Source organism: Dermacentor silvarum, chromosome 11 (assembly GCF_013339745.2).
Source record: "Dermacentor silvarum isolate Dsil-2018 chromosome 11, BIME_Dsil_1.4, whole genome shotgun sequence".
Taxonomy (NCBI): domain Eukaryota; kingdom Metazoa; phylum Arthropoda; class Arachnida; order Ixodida; family Ixodidae; genus Dermacentor; species Dermacentor silvarum.
The window spans coordinates 111,945,356-111,963,015 of record NC_051164.1 but is presented as its reverse complement, the minus strand read 5'-3'; the positions used below and the strand labels follow the sequence as shown (position 1 = coordinate 111,963,015).

Genomic DNA, 17,660 nt, shown 5'->3' with positions numbered 1-17,660 from the left:
TTATATTTCGAGGAAATGTAGGAAATGTCAGGGCTCATATAAATTGTCAAGTGTGTCGTTTAATTGGGGGCTAAATGAAAATTGTTAAACCCTCGTTTCAGGCCTGTATAGAGGCGCTATACAGGGTGTTTCGTTTTAGCTGGACCATTTTTTTTAATTGCTTGTGGCAGATAGCACAATTATAACCCTTGAACTCGATGAGGCGGCCATTACTTCCACGATAAATCAAAACGCCTAATTGTGTAATTAACATAATTACACTAGTTGACTTATTAATTATTTTAAGGCACATATTTTAATCTACGAATAATAGCCGCTGAGTTCGCAAGACGATACCACTTGGAACGAATTCTCAGGACTGAACCAGTTTCGAGAATTCAAAGTGTCCGACGAAATGCATGGTGTTCCAATCACTTTTGTGCTTTAAAGCATAAAACAGCGTTTGGAACGCTGTTTATTCATTGGAGCGCTCTCATTTGTGAGCGTTTTGTCTCCGTAGCTTTCTCTTCATTGCCACACAAAGTTGTCCGCGAGTATAGTAAGATATTTCCTTATTTCTATATACTTAATAAGCATACCATAAGCATACGTCAATACAATATGGACATAGCAAGTTCTGGATGATACGGAAGAGAAATTCGTTGAACCACCAGTCGGCCTTCAGCTTCGGTCGAGTGCTCACGTACCCAACGGTGAAGGTGTATTTATAGCAGGCAATTGCAAGGGCGGTTCCCGAAGCAACAAGGCTGTACTGAGACATCTTGGGATGGCGGGAAACGTTTCAATGACGGAATACTCGCCCGAATTAGCTATAAAAACGAGAGATCGAAGCTGTCTCTGTACGGATTTCTTCCATGTTTGCTCTCCGACAAACTGCACGCGTTTCCGTCATCACTTCGCGGCAGCCACTGATACTTAAGACAATCACAGCCCATCATGTATGTGTTAACGTCCGGCGGGAAAAACTCACTGCACGCCAGCAACTGAAGTACGCTTCGGACATCAGCGCAAAAGTATTTCCTCTTCAAATTTGCGCGCGCCGCCGGCCAGGTAACGGTACGCGCTCTCTCCAATCACTGCCGTTATACGAGGCACGTGACCCACGCCCTCAACGCCGCCAAGCGGTAGCGGTCGCATCGGAAGGAGGAACGAGCGCCGCGTCGAAGAGAGCGCACGCGGGTAGGGCAGCTGGGTGATCACGTGCCGACGCTCGGCTGGCATCGGCGCGGCGGGTGGCGTTGGGAGCAGCAGCAGCATCGAGACAAGCGAAGCACGACGCGATGGCGTGCGATGCGAGGGATGGTTCGCTTCGTTACCGCCAGAAAGGCACCAACGGCGTGCACCAGCCACCCTGGAACGGAGTCCTCCAAGACGGCGGCAGCTACGTCACATCGCAAGCAAACGGCCAGCGGCTACCGCTAACCAGGCATCAAAAGCGGCTGCTCGGCTTAACGTTCTACGCGTGCCTTCTGGTGTTCTACCTCGGGACGGCGCTGCTGGTGCGCCGCCTGCAACTGTCTCTACCGGACGCCGTATCGACGGATCCCGCCGACGACGGACGCGTGTTTGTGGGCGCCAGGGCGAGGCAGCGGCTCGCCCAACTCGTGGCGATCGGCCAGCGCACGGTCGGCAGCGTCGAGAACGAGGTGATCGCCGTGGACTACCTCATGCGCGAGTTGGAGCAGCTCAGGAAGCGGGCGCGACCCGTGCACAAGCTCGAGTTTGTGGTGCAGAAGCCGAATGGCTCCTTTTTTCTCGACTTCATCGACGGCTTTACCTCGAGCTACCGAGGCATCCAGAACGTGATCGCGCGCCTCGCGCCCAGGGATCCTCCGCCGGCGGTCGATCAGAGGCATTCCTTACTCGTCAACTGTCACTACGACACGGCGCCCGGCAGCCCAGGTAAGCCCCGAGATGCATCCCCTCAGTCACGCTCAATCCGAAGTGTTCTTTCTCCCCCTGCGCTGCCATGCCGCCATCCTAACGTGCTGGCTTCCGATTCCGACGAGCGCGCGCGCTCGCGCACGACGCCGTGTTCCTTGATTGGCTGGCCAAAAGAAAACATCCAAGGGCTCGCCGTTCGAGTGGTTGAGAGAGGAGCACCGGGAGGCGCGGTGCGGCAGCTTTTTCGCGGAACGACAAAGCGCTTTGATTTCCCAGGCGTCTGCTTTTGTATGGACGTCAAATACCGGCACGTCAGATTATGCCGCCGCCAACGCGGAACAGAACGATTCGACTTCAAGGCGCGGCGCTTTTTCGTCCGGGCGATCGCAGTTCCTTTCCATCGGACAGGACGAGCGCGTCTGCTAGCGGCGGCCACGCCCCCTCTTTCGCGAGCAGCTGCTTGCAGAGCACCGCGGCGGTACTACATCGTCTCGGGCGATCGTCTTCGCGTTGTCGGGCGGCTCCTCTGCGAGCGAAGGTCGTGCCTACAACGACCAGAGCCCGGTGGCGCTCGACCGCCCAGAACGAGGTAGTGCTCGGCTAAATTACGCGCGGCCTTCGTCGTCCCGCTGTCCCCTCTGGCTCGCTCTCCACTGACGTAACCTTGCGGGGCTTAAACGCGTCGGGGGCGGCGACGCGCCTCTTCCGGGCCCAGTCGTCGAGCGCGCGCGGTGCACCGCAAATAAGCGCGTGTGTCTGTGTTCCTTTTTAGTTGTTTTCCTGCAATGGCATAGCGACGCGCGCGCTATCCGCGGACAGTTTCCGTGACTGGAATGCTCACTCTGTTGTCAAGCTCGCGCGGCCGTGAAGCGCTGTCGTTGTTTTACGAGAGCGGCGGTGTCCTTTTTAGATATATGGAGTAACTGGGTCCAATTTCAAAGGCAGTGCGTAATCGTACAAGATTACAGCGCGTCACCTAGGATACCCGACATAAATGAACCATTCGTCTGAGCTTGGTGGCGGAATTTTACGGCGTCCAGCACCGGAGGCGTGCGCGTACTTCAAGACTGCGCGCTTTTGCCACGTGATTCCCATGCAAATAATTTCGAGTTTGCAGTCTCGGGTTGTTTCCAACGATAGTAACAAAGTGGAAACCACACTGTTTCGTACTTGGATGTGATGAGTTCATTGACCAAGCAATGGACGGCCAACAATGGAATATCATTGGCAAGACTTGCTGATACGAAGACGCCTTTCCTAGTATTATTCGCCTTCCAAAACCCAAAGGCCTTTTTTTTTTTTTTTTTTTACAATTTGCCCGGTGACTGTTTTGGGAATTGCCAAGGATTTTTAAACTGTGATTAATGAACTGTAAGCATTTGTTACGCTCAACGCATGCTGCATTCCGTAAATGGGTCATCAATAACCGCAGCAGTATTATAACAAGAACACACTAGTTCTTCATCAAACATTTTTTATTCAACTTACAATTACATTCTAAATATTTATGCTGTGTGCAACGTCTATGCAGACTGAAAGAGCATGACATGCACCCGTCTTCTAAGGATTGCATCATAAAAATTTGACTTAAAAGGACACTAAAACAAAGCACTAAATCAATTTAGACGGATAATGCGTTCTTTAAAAACTTTGTTGTTAACTTCGAAATAATAGGTTGATGAAAATCAATGTTTGTTTTTGAATATCGCGCTGAATCCCCAACGCCAGTATGTCATTGTGACGTCACGAATTTCAAAGTATATTTTCATATTTAGGCCGCGTTGGCTCAACAGAAGTTCACGAAACTCACCATGTTCAATACTTGGCTCCTCGGAACACAATGTAGTCCATCTTTACCGCTAAAGAGTTGACTATAGGCCTAGAAAACACTGTCAAAATATACTTGACGTCACAGCAATCTGGCGCGGCAACTTCAAGCAGGCGTCACAACCCATCTTTTGTTATTGCGATTTTTCTGGCTTACCAAGCGTCTTATCGCGGTAAGAGTGGTGTTTTTGATATTGTAGGAGAGTAATTTACTGACACAAAACAAATCATGCTGCTCTTTAGTGTCCCTTTAAGCTAGTGCTCCCACCCGCGCTTCCATTACAGCAAAATTTTGCCTACTGCTTCGTCTTTCCCGTTGCTGCTGTCTTGCCGAACAGCTAGAGCTAAATATAATGACGTCGTCACGCCGTCGTCGTTGAACAATTCTCAGCCCTACTGACTACAGTGACGATTGGCCGGTACCTGACATAGTGCGAACAAACACAGGATATAGTGCGAAGCGAGGCGGCCCGCAGTGGCGGGTGGTGTGCGTAGGCGCGGACGTAAGCTATCTCCATCGCAAACACTAATGCCATCGTCATTTTATCGCCGTCATGCCATTGTCATCATTCCTTCGTTGTCTTGTCATCTTCACTCTGTCGCTGTCAGTACGTTGTCATATCGTCATCACGCCCGCATCTTCAATCCGTCGTCATTGCGTCGTCGTCAAAAAGTCGGCGCCATGCCGTCGTTCCATCGTCATTTCGTCGTAGCGATTCCACTGTCATCTCATTGTCGGCATGCCTTCGTCGTCATGATAATGTCGACGCGCCGTCGTCATACCATTGTAATATGTTTAGCATCGTCATTGCAGTTCGTCATTCCCTTCGTTACACCGTCGCCTTCGCTCCAGCATCATCACGTTGTCGCCATGCCATTCACTCCAGGGTGGTCATGCTATGGTAGTCGCGCCATTTTCATTATTGCAACGTCGTCACGCAGTCGTCGTGGTCGTTCCCATCACCGTCATTTTGTCGTAGTGATTCCCATTGTCGTCTTCATTCGGGCATTGCCAGTCATTGTCGAAATACCGTTGTAGTAATCATTTTAGCATCGCTCATCCTATTGCTGTTATCGTCTATTACCATCGTTGTCACTCCAGCGCCGTCATTCCATGGTCGTCATCGTCAGACAGTCGTCGTCATGCCATTGTCATGCCGTCGTTCCAAGTTCGTCATTTTGTCGCAGTGATTCCAGTGTCATGCCGTCCGTGTCGTTTCGTTGTCGTCACATAGTCGTCTTCATAGTCATTCCATTGTTGCCATTTCTTCGTCGTGTGCTGCGTGTGCATGATCGAGCTCAACAAATTTATGTTGAGCGAGGCGGTATCACATTGAAAAATGTTTCCAACTGGGTCGACGATTACATCAACTGAACTTTGTTAGATACGAGCCATCACTTTCATCGCATACATTTTTCTGTGGTATGAATTATTACACTAAATACATCAGCTGGTGTAGCAACCCCAGGGACTCGCGCCAACAGTTCAAGACCATCCTCAAGAAAGCGACCGACCTGGCCGGCCCACGACCCTTGGTCGTCGTCGGCGACTTCAACGCCCCGTACGGCCTCTGGGGTTACATCTACGACACTACCAAGGGGCGCAACCTGTGGCAAGACGCCAACGAGATGGACCTCACTCTGGTCACGGACAAAGCTTTTCCCACGCGTATCGGCAACTCCGTCACCCGGGACACGACACCCGACCTCGCCTTCGTCAAGAACGTCGAGGACGTGGGCTGGGAGAACACCGCCATGGAGTTTGGCAGTGACCACTACATTCTCGAGACCCACTTCAAGGTGGCTCGGAGTAGGGTCAGAGAATTCACATTCGTCGATTGGGACCATTTTCGCAACATTCGGGAAGAACCCGGGAGAGCCAGGGAAACCACCAGCCTCAAAGAATGGTGCGAATGCATCCGCAACGACGCTTCCGCGGCCACCAAGAAAGTGGAAACTGATCTCGACGTCGAGCGAATGGACAGCAGACTCGCCCATCTCATCGAGGCCAAAAACGCCCTGCTCCGTCGATGGAAGGGTCAAAGGCTCAATCGCAGACTCCGAAAGAAAATCTCGGAGCTCAACAAGGTCATCGATGACCACTGCAAAGCGCTATGCCAGCAGCAGTGGGACGAGCTCTGCGAATCCATTGACGGACAGATGCGCAATGGCAAGTCCTGGGGTATGCTGAAGCACCTTCTCGACGAAAGCGGCTCCAAGTCAAATCAGAAGCATACGTTGGCCCGGGCCCTTCACGAAGCCACCAGGTCTCACACGGTTGATGTACTCGTCTCCAAGCTCATTCAGAAGTACCTGCCCATCCGGCGCGACGGGGATCCGGCGACCCAACTCCCTGACTACCGAGGCCCTCCTCGCCCCGAGCTGGACGAAGACTTCTCCGTTGCCGAGGTCAGACAGGCCATCTTCTCGCTCAACCGCAAGTCTGCGCCGGGTCCGGACGGAGTCACGAACAGAATGTTGAGAAACCTCGACGACCCGTCGATTGTCTTTCTCACCGAGAAGATCAACGAGTCCTGGAAGAGCGGCGTGGTTCCTGCAGAATGGAAGTCGGCCTGCACGGTGCTGATTCCCAAGCCCGGCAAGGCCCCGAACATCGAGAACCTGAGGCCGATTTCTCTAACCTCCTGCGTCGGCAAGGTCATGGAGCGCGTCGTCCTCAACAGACTCAACGGGTACCTCGAAGACAACGACGTTTACACGTACAACATGATCGGGTTCCGCGCCGGACTCTCGCCGCAGGATGCAATGAAACTAATCAAGCATCAGATCGTGGACGGCCGTTCCAGAGACGTCAAGGCTCTGCTCGGTCTGGACCTCGAGAAGGCTTTCGACAACGTGCTCCACGCCTTTATCGTCAAGACCATTTCAGACCTAGGTCTCGGTTCCAGATTCCACAGCTACGTAAGCTCTTTTTTAACGGACGGGAAGGCAAATCTTCGCATTGGAGACTTCCGCTCCGAAGATGTGCCCCTCGGAGCACGGGGCACTCCTCAGGGCGCCGTAATCTCCCCCACACTATTTAACATCTGTATGATTGGTCTTTCCGAGAGGTTGGCATGCGTTGAGGACGTCAAGCACACCATCTACGCTGACGACATTACCATCTGGTGCGCCGGGGGATGCGAGGGCAAAGTCGAAGAAGCCATGCAGGAGGCGATCGACGTGATCGAGGAGTATCTCCGCCCCACCGGACTTCGGTGGTCCCCCGCCAAGTCGGAGCTTCTGCTTTACAGAAAATAGAAGGGAAGAAGACCGAACGATTGGAAGCCAGTCTCCGAAAGCAACATCTGTCTTCACACTTGTGATGGAGGGGTGATACCCAGGGTCGACGTCATTCGGGTCCTGGGCATGTTTGTCGAATTCAACGGCGGGAACGGAACGGCTCTCCGCAAGATCATTGCAAAGACGGACAACGCCTTCCGCCTCGTTCGCAGAAACGCAAACAGGCACAGAGGCATGAAGGAAGCCAATCTCCTCACCCTTATCAACGCCTTCGTATTATGCCACTTCACGTACACGATTTCTATGCACAACTGGCTCAGAGCGGAGCGAGACAAGCTCAATGCTCTCATCCGCAAAGTAGTCAAAAGGGCTCTCGGGCTACCCATTAGGACCCATACCGAAGATCTCCTCAAGCTGGGGGTACACAACACCGCCGAGGAGATTGCCGAAGCCCAAGAACGCGCGCAACTCGCTCGCCTGACCACCACAGCGGCAGGTAAACGCATCCTCGAAGAGCTGGGTTACCCTCCTGTGGTATCTTCGAGGGTCAGTACCCCGATCCCTAGGTGCATTCGAGACAAGTTCGAAGTGGCCCCCGTGCCTCGAAACGTCCATCCCGTCCACAACGAGGGCAGACGCAAGGCGAGAGCAGTAGCAATTCTGAAACAGATCTATCAACAAGGCATCAGAGCACGCTTCGTCGACGCCGCGGAGTACAGCGATGGAAAGACCTTTGCCATCGTCGTGGTCGACTCCAGCGGCAAGCTTTCCAATAGCGCTTCAATTCGCACTTCAGACCCCGAAGTCGCCGAGCAAGCCGCCATCGCCCTCGCCCTGCTAGACGGTCGTGGGTCTGAGATCTACAGCGATTCCAAAACGGCAGTTAGGGCTTTTCAGAAGGGTCGCATCGCCGAGCAGGCTGCTCGTCTTCTTAGCGTCTCCAATCCGGATGCTCTCACGCATCATTCGATTCACTGGTTTCCCGCTCACGTAGGGTCGGTCGAGGGTGCTCCCCCGAACCTCAATGAGTCTGCTCACGAGGCTGCGCGCGACCTCACCGACCGCGCTTCCTCTGTAAGGAGAGCCGACACCCCTCCCCCCTACGGCCACAGGGATGCTCCCGCTACTCACAACGAGGTGACAAAATTTTTCTACATGTCCAGAAGGGTCTTTCCACCCCCTCACCCCAAATTGAATAGGGCGCAAGCTGTTTCGCTTAGACTTTTACAGACCGGCACATATCCGTGTCTGGCCGTTCTGCACGAAGTTTACCCTGACGTATATCGCGACGACGCCTGCCCATCCTGTGGGCAGACCTCCACTCTAGCACACATGCTCTGGGAGTGCGGGTCGAGATACCCCAAGTTCAGCAAGGATGAGTGGGACTCGCTTCTGCGTAGCCCCGCTCTAGACAAGCAAATCCTGGCTGTCCGGTGTGCCCGCGACCGGGCTGGTGGGCTAGACCTGCCGGTCCCGACGTGGGACTAGCCGGGTGCGCGACGAGTTCGCGTCCTCGCCGGACCTGTAATAAAAGTTATTTCACTCACTCACTCACTCACTCACTCATACATCAGCTGGTCTCCCAAGATTTATATGTGAATGTTCCATGTTCTACTCAAATAACTACGAGTCTTTAAATGCGAAACATTCTTTGCCTATATGAGGCACAGTGAATCTATATATATATATATATATATATATATATATATATATATATATGCTGGGATCGGCTGCGCAGGCGTTGTTCAGCGCGAAGCTTGCGCACGCCAGGGCGGCCGAAAACGTCTGCAATGCTGGTTTTGAAGCGAGCCCATGTGCGGAGATCGGCTTCGTGGTTTCGAAACCACAGCTTGGCGACGCCCGACAGATAGAACATCGCGTTGTTGAGCTTCTGGGTGTCGTCCCATTTGTTAGTGTTGCTGGCGCGTTCATACGATTCCAGCCAATCTTCAACGTCTTTCTCATCGGTGCCGCAGAAGATGTCAGGATCCCGCTGACGCTGGGCACCGGCACATACGATGGCTGGAGTAACCGGTGGGGATGTCGGGCTGGGGTCGTCAGGCATGACGGACGGCAGAGTTCGGGTGCGTAATTCCAGGTTGGGGGAAACCGCAGCACCTCCACCAGAATCTAATGTGAACACAGTATACAAGAGAGCAGCGGGCAGCGTTGGCAGCGTGTCTCAACCAGAGCGGCTCAGGCAATCTCGAGCTCGCGCTTCCCGGATGACTGGCGATGTGGCTGCAGCGCCGGGCATTCGTCTTCACTACAATATATATATATATATATATATATATATATATATATCCATCCTCTTACGCGGATCCAGTGACACAAGTTATCTACTAACATAGGCCATTGCATGGGTACGCGATGCTGCCCGGATCGTTTCTTTAACCGATGTATATATATATCCATGACATGGCACACATGTCATGCATATCATGACATGAAGGACCCGACTGACGACGTGCATGCCATGCTACTGGTCATGATGCCATCGTGGTCGTTTCTTTAAATGGATATGTCATAATATGCATGACTTTTCATCACATTACATTTGGGACACTATACGTATGTGCTCGTGTCGTGATGCCATCGTGGTCGTTTGTCTAACTGGACCAAGGAGGTTTAATTTTTTTTTTTTTTGAACCTCCTTGAACTGGACACATAACCCGCCGCGTTGGTTTGTTGCGCTGCTAAGCACAAGGTCACGGGTTTGATTCCCGACCACAGCGGCAGCATCTCGTAGGGGGCAAAATGCAAAAACGTGTATTGTACCGTCGGTAAGGAAGCGCAGGTGGCCCAATTTAATCAGGAGTCCCCCACTACAGCATGCGCCTCATAACGATATCGTGGTTATGGCACGTAAAGTCCCAGAATTTAACTGGATATATATCAGCATATGCAAGACATGATTTTCAATGACATGACATGCATGGATTGACATGACCAGAATGATATTACGATATCATCGAGAGATGCTCAAGACACGAGCCGCCGGGAGAAAGACGATGATGTGTGTCCGGGCTGTTGGCGCGAGCGAGTGTCGGCCTGGCTGTCTGGCTCCAGTGTAAATAGCAAGGTCGATCCACATAGGTCGCGAAGCTTCGGGCGAAAAGCGGTTCAGAACCAATTGTCACCGACATCAGCAAGGGTGGTTATGGGAGCAGCGATTGAAGCGCGACTATGTTTGGGGGGAATGAACACTAGGAAAGAAAAAACGCGTGTTTAAATTAAAGAGAGACGCAGTTAGATTCATTCAACGAAAATAAAATTCCTAATTCATTTTATATATGCATGGCGAGAAAAGATATAACTGTATTTTACTAGATCATTATCAATAAATACCTTTTTTCAGGGCCCACCGTGAGAGCGCCCATCGATAGCGGCGGGCGTTGACGCCGCTATCACTTGCAATGCCATGCAACTCTTGGAGTGGTTGAAAGGCGCGCTCGTAAAGTTCACCTGTTACAATACGCCCCCCTCACATGTGTTGTGTTGCATGTCGACGTTTGTCCGAATTAGGTGACGCGGGTAGTTTTATTGTTTCTTAACCTGTGCAGTCAAAAGTAGTGAGTTGCGACCGTCAGATACTTGTTTACTTTAGTTGTTTTCGTGCAACAGCGCTGGCCGACGGGCTTGGCGTCCGACGAAAGGACGAGCACTCTACGCAATCTACGCCCAAAGTGTATGTTCTGTGCAGCGATGCGACTTCGACACCCGTACGGCTGATCTTTTCCGGCCTCGCTTTTCGCGCTGAAAACTCGGAACGCCCATGAAGTCGAATGGCGGGGCATTTGAATATACAGCTCTAATGGCAGGCCTCCGAAAACAAATTTCGCGCCTATGAGAACAAAATGACGTCACTTCTGTTTTTGACGGATATGACGTCAAATTATTTTTTCTTCCGACGAGATATACAAACACAATTACCTATCAAGAAGACTTCTGCCTCTGCCGCACTCCTCACTGTGCAGGGCCCAGGCAGTGACTCTCAGACTTCTACAAACCAGCACTTACCCAAGCCCTGCAGCACTGCACACAATGTACCCCGAACGGTTCCCAAGCCCGGACTGCCCCCTGTGTGGTGGTTATGCGGACTTCGAGCATGTCCTGTGGGGCTGCGTATTTGCCGGTCCCCCTTTCACCCAAGAGGAAATGATGATGCTTATTAAGGCCCAGGATCAGACCTCTCAAATCCTGGCAGTCCAGAGGGCCCGCGAGAGGGCCATCAGGTTTGACCTGATGGTCCCCGAGTGGGCCTAGCCAGGTGACGTCGAGTTTACTCGCGTCTATTGTGGACCCAATAAAGTTCACTCACTCACTCACTCACTCTTCCGCCGGAAGTGTTCCCTCCTCACACAGATGGCGCTAAGCCCCATGAACCGCCGGTAAGCAACCATGTTTTGAACGTATGGGCTTCTATGGAAGCTTCGCTACCAGGTATATCTACCTTGTAAATAGCCTATTTCGTCTGTGTTGTTCCACATGTAACGTTCTGGTGGAGGTGCGGGGTATGCATGCAGGAAATGCAGGGAATGATACCTGGAGCGGTATTTTCGGACGGTTGCTTTCGGAAATGCTATTACTTACGCGTGACGTCGTACACGGCACGTTGGATGATTCGACCGGTTTTTCACAGCCAGACAATCAGCTTAACCAGTTTTGCTCAACCGATAGGCAATCAGCGCGCACTGAAAGTGCTATATACCCGAAAGTGATCGTTCAAAAATACGTCCACTGGTGATGCATTGCGGAACCCTCGAACCATGCTGGATAATAGCTAGCTAGCTGCAAAATCATTCGCATCAACATCGATTTCCAAGGTGCGCGGGATCTGCATATTTTTTAATTTTTTTTTTTTTTTTTACTTGTGTGGGCCGAGGTGTTAGACAATATACCACGTTATATACGACAGACAATATATAGTAAAGCAAATGAAGACAGCTTTGTTCTGAAATGTCTCAGCGTACGCGTAATAACCCTGCCACACAAGCACAAAAAATTGTGTTAGTACATATACCTTAATTTAGAAATATTCATAGAAATATTTAATACCCCCCCATCAACTATCATGATACATATGAAATCTCACGGAACATTTACACCTAAGTGGTGTTAGATTCCCGCTAAATCGACCCTTGCGGGACCGCGAGATTTGGTCGAATTATATCCGAATGGTGGAATTAAGAAGCATCAGCAAAATGATGAATTCACATCTTTTTTTATTGCTTGAAGTAGTCTGTAATGTCTCCGTTTATTGCTCTTGAAGCGCGACTCAACCAGCATCAGGCGAATAGCGCCATGTTCGACCAATGGTTCGGCGTGACACGCCGAACCATTGGTCGAACCAGTTTTATCTAACCATCCAGTTTTATATGAAACAAATTCACGCCTAGTGAAGCAGTAGCATCGTCTGCTGAATTTATTGTGTTTTCAATGTTATGTACCTAGTTACCTCCGCAGGCCTGAGGACGTGCGGGTCGGTGGGGATCGAATTAAAGGCTAACTGCAACGATATTTCACTTTGGCTAAATTTGTTATATACGAGTAGAATAAATACCACTGAACCAATCTTGACAAAGCCGCAGAACTAGCTTGTAATTGCACATTTCTTCTTCTTAGTAGCCTTGAAAAGGGTCCTGAACCACCCCTCAGGCTTGATGAAAAAACACACAGGAGCTCGCAAGCGGAACGCGAAGTCACCCTTTTTCTCAAACGCTCTCTTTTCAACAGAAGCCTGCTCCTCACTCTTTTCTGGACGCTTTATTTCATAATGTAGCAGATTCTCATATGCGGCTGCTATAACTCGGCGCTACACGCAAAATAGATGCCGCCAAGCTTTTGATCGTCATCATGACAGTACCATCTTTCGATCTTAGTACTACAGATGCTAGTCTATGTTAAAGCGAAGCTTTCTCGGCCTCTTCCGTCGACTTTTTCACTGCTGATGCTGCTGTCACTGTCTTGCACGCTGCGTGGTTGAACACGTGCTATATACATGGTAGGGACGCGGGAGAGACGTCTGTGAGCCCTCTGGAACTACCTGGCCGTCGACACTTCTGGACGGCTGTAATTACGCGTTAGCCCTGCGCAAACGCATTGTAGAAGCTGCAGCGCTTACTTTTGCACTCACGTGCAACAGTCCAGAGGGGAGATCGTATGGTAAAAAGAGGGGACAGACAATACGCAAAGCCATTGCCCTGGCGAAACGGGTGAATAATTGGCAACTCCAGAACCCGTTACTTGTGATGGCAACACTGTCCAAATAAACAAATATGGCCAAGACATTTCAAGGCGGCTCTTTCGCTTGCGCTCAAGTTTCTCGTTTGTGGCGTCGAGCCGAGGTGTTTCGTCGAAGCCAAAAGGGTCTTTGCTGCCGACCACCTTATTTAGATCGGTCTCAAGGACTTCAGCAACGAAAGCGCGGAAATAGTTGCGCTGTGCGTGCAAACGTCCAACCTGCCCAGCGAGCCGCATCATATTAATTTAAGGACAGAGCCTTTCAAGCGAGTCTCAGGTTAAAAAAGGGAAGTGTTTGTGCGTAGCAGTCTTCCCAAAGGTGTGCAAGCATTTGTTCAAAGCATTTGTTCGCAGCGTTGCTCCACTGGCACAGATACGATACGTGACTATTTTCGACTTTCATAGCAACTCCGCACTGCGATTAGTGTTCATCACTCATAGCATCTCACGGTATATATAGGCAGTAAAGTATGTCGTGCTTTCAGAAACTAAATACGGATATTCTGCTCTGGTAGAACCAGGCTAAAAACTGTAAAGTTACCTCGTCAATGTGTATTGACGAGGTAACTTTACAGGTAACCTTTATTTTTATAGCTGGCTGATATGTGTGATAAGGTCGTCTGCGTCCGATGACTGGCGATTTTTCGTGCTCGCAGTACGCAGTGTTCAAGGTAGGGCCCAGGCTTAATTGGGAACACAGCAGACACCTGCCGCCCGTAGAAATTCTCAAACCCGGTGAAACGTGATAAGCGAATAACCAATCGGGCCCCAAGTTTAGTTTCTTCCAACAGGTTTCCAAAATTTAGTGAGGTTTTTCGTTTGGCAAAGTCAGTTGTATTAGTGTAAATGCACGACTTCGAAACTAACTGAACCAGATGTAATGAGTCGGAAAGCAAACTAGTGGCGCTGTGCGCAGGTCGAACGCCCCAAAGCTGGAACGAGCGCTGTTTGCAGTTCTAAATTTCTTGCGAGCAAATAAACTGCAACTCACCACGCTGAATGAGAAAACAGCATCTTCTACTTTCACCGCTAAACTAAAAGATGCTATGAAAACGACCATGCTATGAAAACGATACGTCGCCTGCTGACAAAACATCAGCCATAATATTCCTACTGCTCTCATTAGTAACACTAATACTGGGTCAGAAAACTATAAACGAAGAAAACCAAATGAATTAAGCTTAAGCGTGCATCACTAATTTATTAAAACGCCTGCCCGAACAAAGTGCACTCCGCGATTTGAAACGCCAGCAAGACATTTAAAATAAATAAAAAGAAAGCAATGCTCTACCCGCCTGGAAGAAAGAAGTCGTCCCGAGTGAAGTGTTTCGAACAAACCGAGTATGTCACCTTTTCCCAATGCGGAAGCTTCTTATACAAGTCGCCCGATGATGATGATGACCTTATCGTCCTTGGCGCATACTCACTCACGGGGGTCGGCCAAGAGTCGGGCAGATTTTATATATGTGCTAAGTGAATAAATTTAGCAAATGTATAATTTTGGTGAATATATTAAAGCGAGTAAATTCTAAGATGATTCAGTGGACAATAAATATATAAATAGTATACAATCTAGTACAAGAGGCAATAAGGTACAAGATAAATGGAATAATATGCTTAACAATGAAATCGGTTTGATTTAACAATGAATTTCTCTATGGCGATGCATACGTTCCTGTGCGAGTGTCCAAGCACAGAAGCTCCGAAAGACAGCAGTTCCGGAGTGTTCACTGGCAGGCCGAGCTGTCGCATTTCCGATGCGCGTCGTCTGCTTCTTTCGAGAAAAGATGAAATCATCACTGCTGTCTTTCCACAGCGATGAAGCGCATAATGGTACACAACAAAAGCATTTCGACATCAGTCTCTTTTTTTTTTTTTTTTTTTTTTCATTTTCGGGCTTCTGCGCAGCGGCATCACAACGATTCGAGAACTACGAGGCATTCAGCGCATGACGTGATAGCAGACCTAAAGATATATAGGAAAAGTACCACCATCCTTTGATCAACGCCGCTTCGCTCTCTCCTGTATCTCCGATTGGACGATGACAGCGCACGCTTTCACTTCATGTTTAGTTTTCCGCCTCAGAGCTATGTTGAAAGTCACTGCGCAGCCGCAGTCGCCGGCCACGGCGCGCGCCCGGCCTGAAAGCTTACTGAAAGCTTCAACGGCGACTTTCTAGGGACGCCACCGCTTTCGCAAGCAAAAAGTAAAGAAAAAAAAAAGCGCTTTAGGAGAGGAGACGGCGGAGGAAAGAGTAGATGGCGGTACTTAGAAGACCTAAAGTCGCTATAATAAGAAAAGTACCGCCATCTACTCTTTCCTCCGCCGCCTCCTCTCCTAAAGCGCTTGCTTTTTTCTTTACTTTTTGCTTGCGAAAGCCAAGTCGACGGTGGCGCACCTAGAAAGTCCACGTTGAAGCTAGAGTTCTAGTACACTCTAGTTGAAGCTTTCAGGCCGGGCGCGCGCCGCCGCCGGCGACTGCGCAGAGGACTTTCAACATGGCTCCGAGGCGGAAAAAAAGAAAATATAAAGAAGTGAAAAGCGCGCGCTATCATCGTCCAATCGGAGATACAGGAGAGAGAGAAGTGGCGTTTATCAAAAGATGGCGGTACTTTTCTTATATAGGGACACCGTCTTTCCATGGCCCTCTTTCGCTTCAAGCTTGAACCTGTATCGGCCGTTTCTCGGCACGGTCGCTAGGTAGCGAGCGTTTACTTTGAGTGTCTAATAGCCACTTTTTGTTCGTAACAGCTTGCATACACGGGATGATCGCGGGAGTAGGGAAAAGTGCCGTCAGAAGGTATGCTTCGTTTGGGGTCTCTTCCGCAAAACAAACGCTACTACTAGACATGGCAACAGTCGCGGACTAAGAGTTAAAAAAAAAAAAAAATCTTAGCTTTTTCACTACTGTGAAGATGGAAGCCAGCGAAGCTGTGACTATGGTGGGTCTGCTATAGTGAATTTATATATTATCATTGATTATATTGAGCGTCTTCGGCATGTTCGTCAAAGAGCAAGGACTCCGGCGTCTTGTTTTCGCCCAGCGCGATGGCCAAGTAGTGCGTCTGCTGCGCCAAGTCCGCCCCATCGTCATAGACTAGTGTATGAGCCACAGCGTTCATAGCCGCGGCACACTGCATGACATCATCGGGATCTTGGAAGATGTGGTTAAAGAAGCGTCCGTCCCATAGCGAGTCCAAAGGGCAACTACAGATAGTGGCGCTAGCGCGATCTCTACGTCACGATACATGGGCACAACGATTAAAGTCCCTATATGAGAAAAGTACCGCCATCTACTCTTTCCTCTGCCGCCTCCTCTCCTAAAGCGCTTGCTTTTTTCTTTACTTTTTGCTTGCGAAAGCCAAGTCGACGGTGGCGCACCTAGAAAGTCCACGTTGAAGCTAGAGTTCTAGTACACTCTAGTTGAAGCGTTCAGGCCGGGCGCGCGCCGCCGCCGGCGACTGCGCAGAGGACTTTCAACATGGCTCCGAGGCGGAAAAAAAGAAAATATAAAGAAGTGAAAAGCGCGCGCTATCATCGTCCAATAGGAGATACAGGATAACACAGGAGAGAGCGAAGCGGCATTTGTCAAAGGATGGCGGTACTTTTCTTATATAGGGACTTTAACAACGATTGGTGGAACGTGCCGCCGTCGAGTATCGCGACACCTGTGAAAGAGGCATCGGCGTTGGCGAAGGGTATAACAATGGGCCATCATGATCCATCATCCTTTTTGACACCTGTGCCAAGCACAACTGGCGGGAAACCGCCACGCACATGGAGCTAAAGCAAATGCTGCTAGTTTATTTCTACGCGCGGACGCGACATGGGGAACCTAGCCCTTAACAGCGTCGCTGTAAAAATTAATTAAAGGTATGATGCGGCGCGTTTCTGCTATTTCTGAATAATAAACACCGTGCAAGTTTGTACATGCGGACAACTGACGCAGGGCGTGCAGACGCAAAGCAGCACCGCAGCGTCAAGAGAACACGCAAGTGGTTGTTCAGCAAATCAACACTTCGGTCGCGATGCGATGCGGCCGTGTGAGGGAATGACAGTGCTAACTTTCTCGCAGGCTACAAAAAATGGCGCACCACAACGCCTCGAGCAAACATCTCGCTGTGTGTTCTGTGTACTACGTCGACAAACACAAGTGGTGCACGAAAGGTAACATTTTACATCACATCACGACTGTCGTAGGCCGTCAACATCACCGCCAATGAGCGCAAACAGCACAGAAAGCTTCGTACAGTGCGAATGTTTACTAACTACAGAACTTATACACCAGCGAGGCTTAAAAAACTTGCGTCAACATGAAAGAGTATGTAACTTGTATTCAAAATAAATAAATTAATAAAAACGAAAAACGTTCAGTAACATATACGCTAGCTTAGCTTCAATGAGTTCCGTCTTGGCGGGAAACGGTGGGAGCAGTTTCGGTTGCCGCGAATATCTAAGAA

General features: G+C 50.0%; 1 protein-coding gene across 1 annotated transcript in view; it reads left to right on the top strand.

Annotated features, from left to right (window-relative positions):
- Positions 1-1,155: 1,155 nt before the first annotated feature.
- LOC119433903 (endoplasmic reticulum metallopeptidase 1) overlaps positions 1,156-17,660 on the top strand; it is a 46,435-nt gene continuing 29,930 nt past the window's right edge. Inside the window, exon 1 of the mRNA XM_037701185.2 lies at positions 1,156-1,902. Within this exon, the coding sequence (XP_037557113.1) occupies positions 1,281-1,902 (622 nt within the window). The 5' untranslated portion in view covers positions 1,156-1,280. The remainder of the gene's footprint in view (positions 1,903-17,660) is intronic.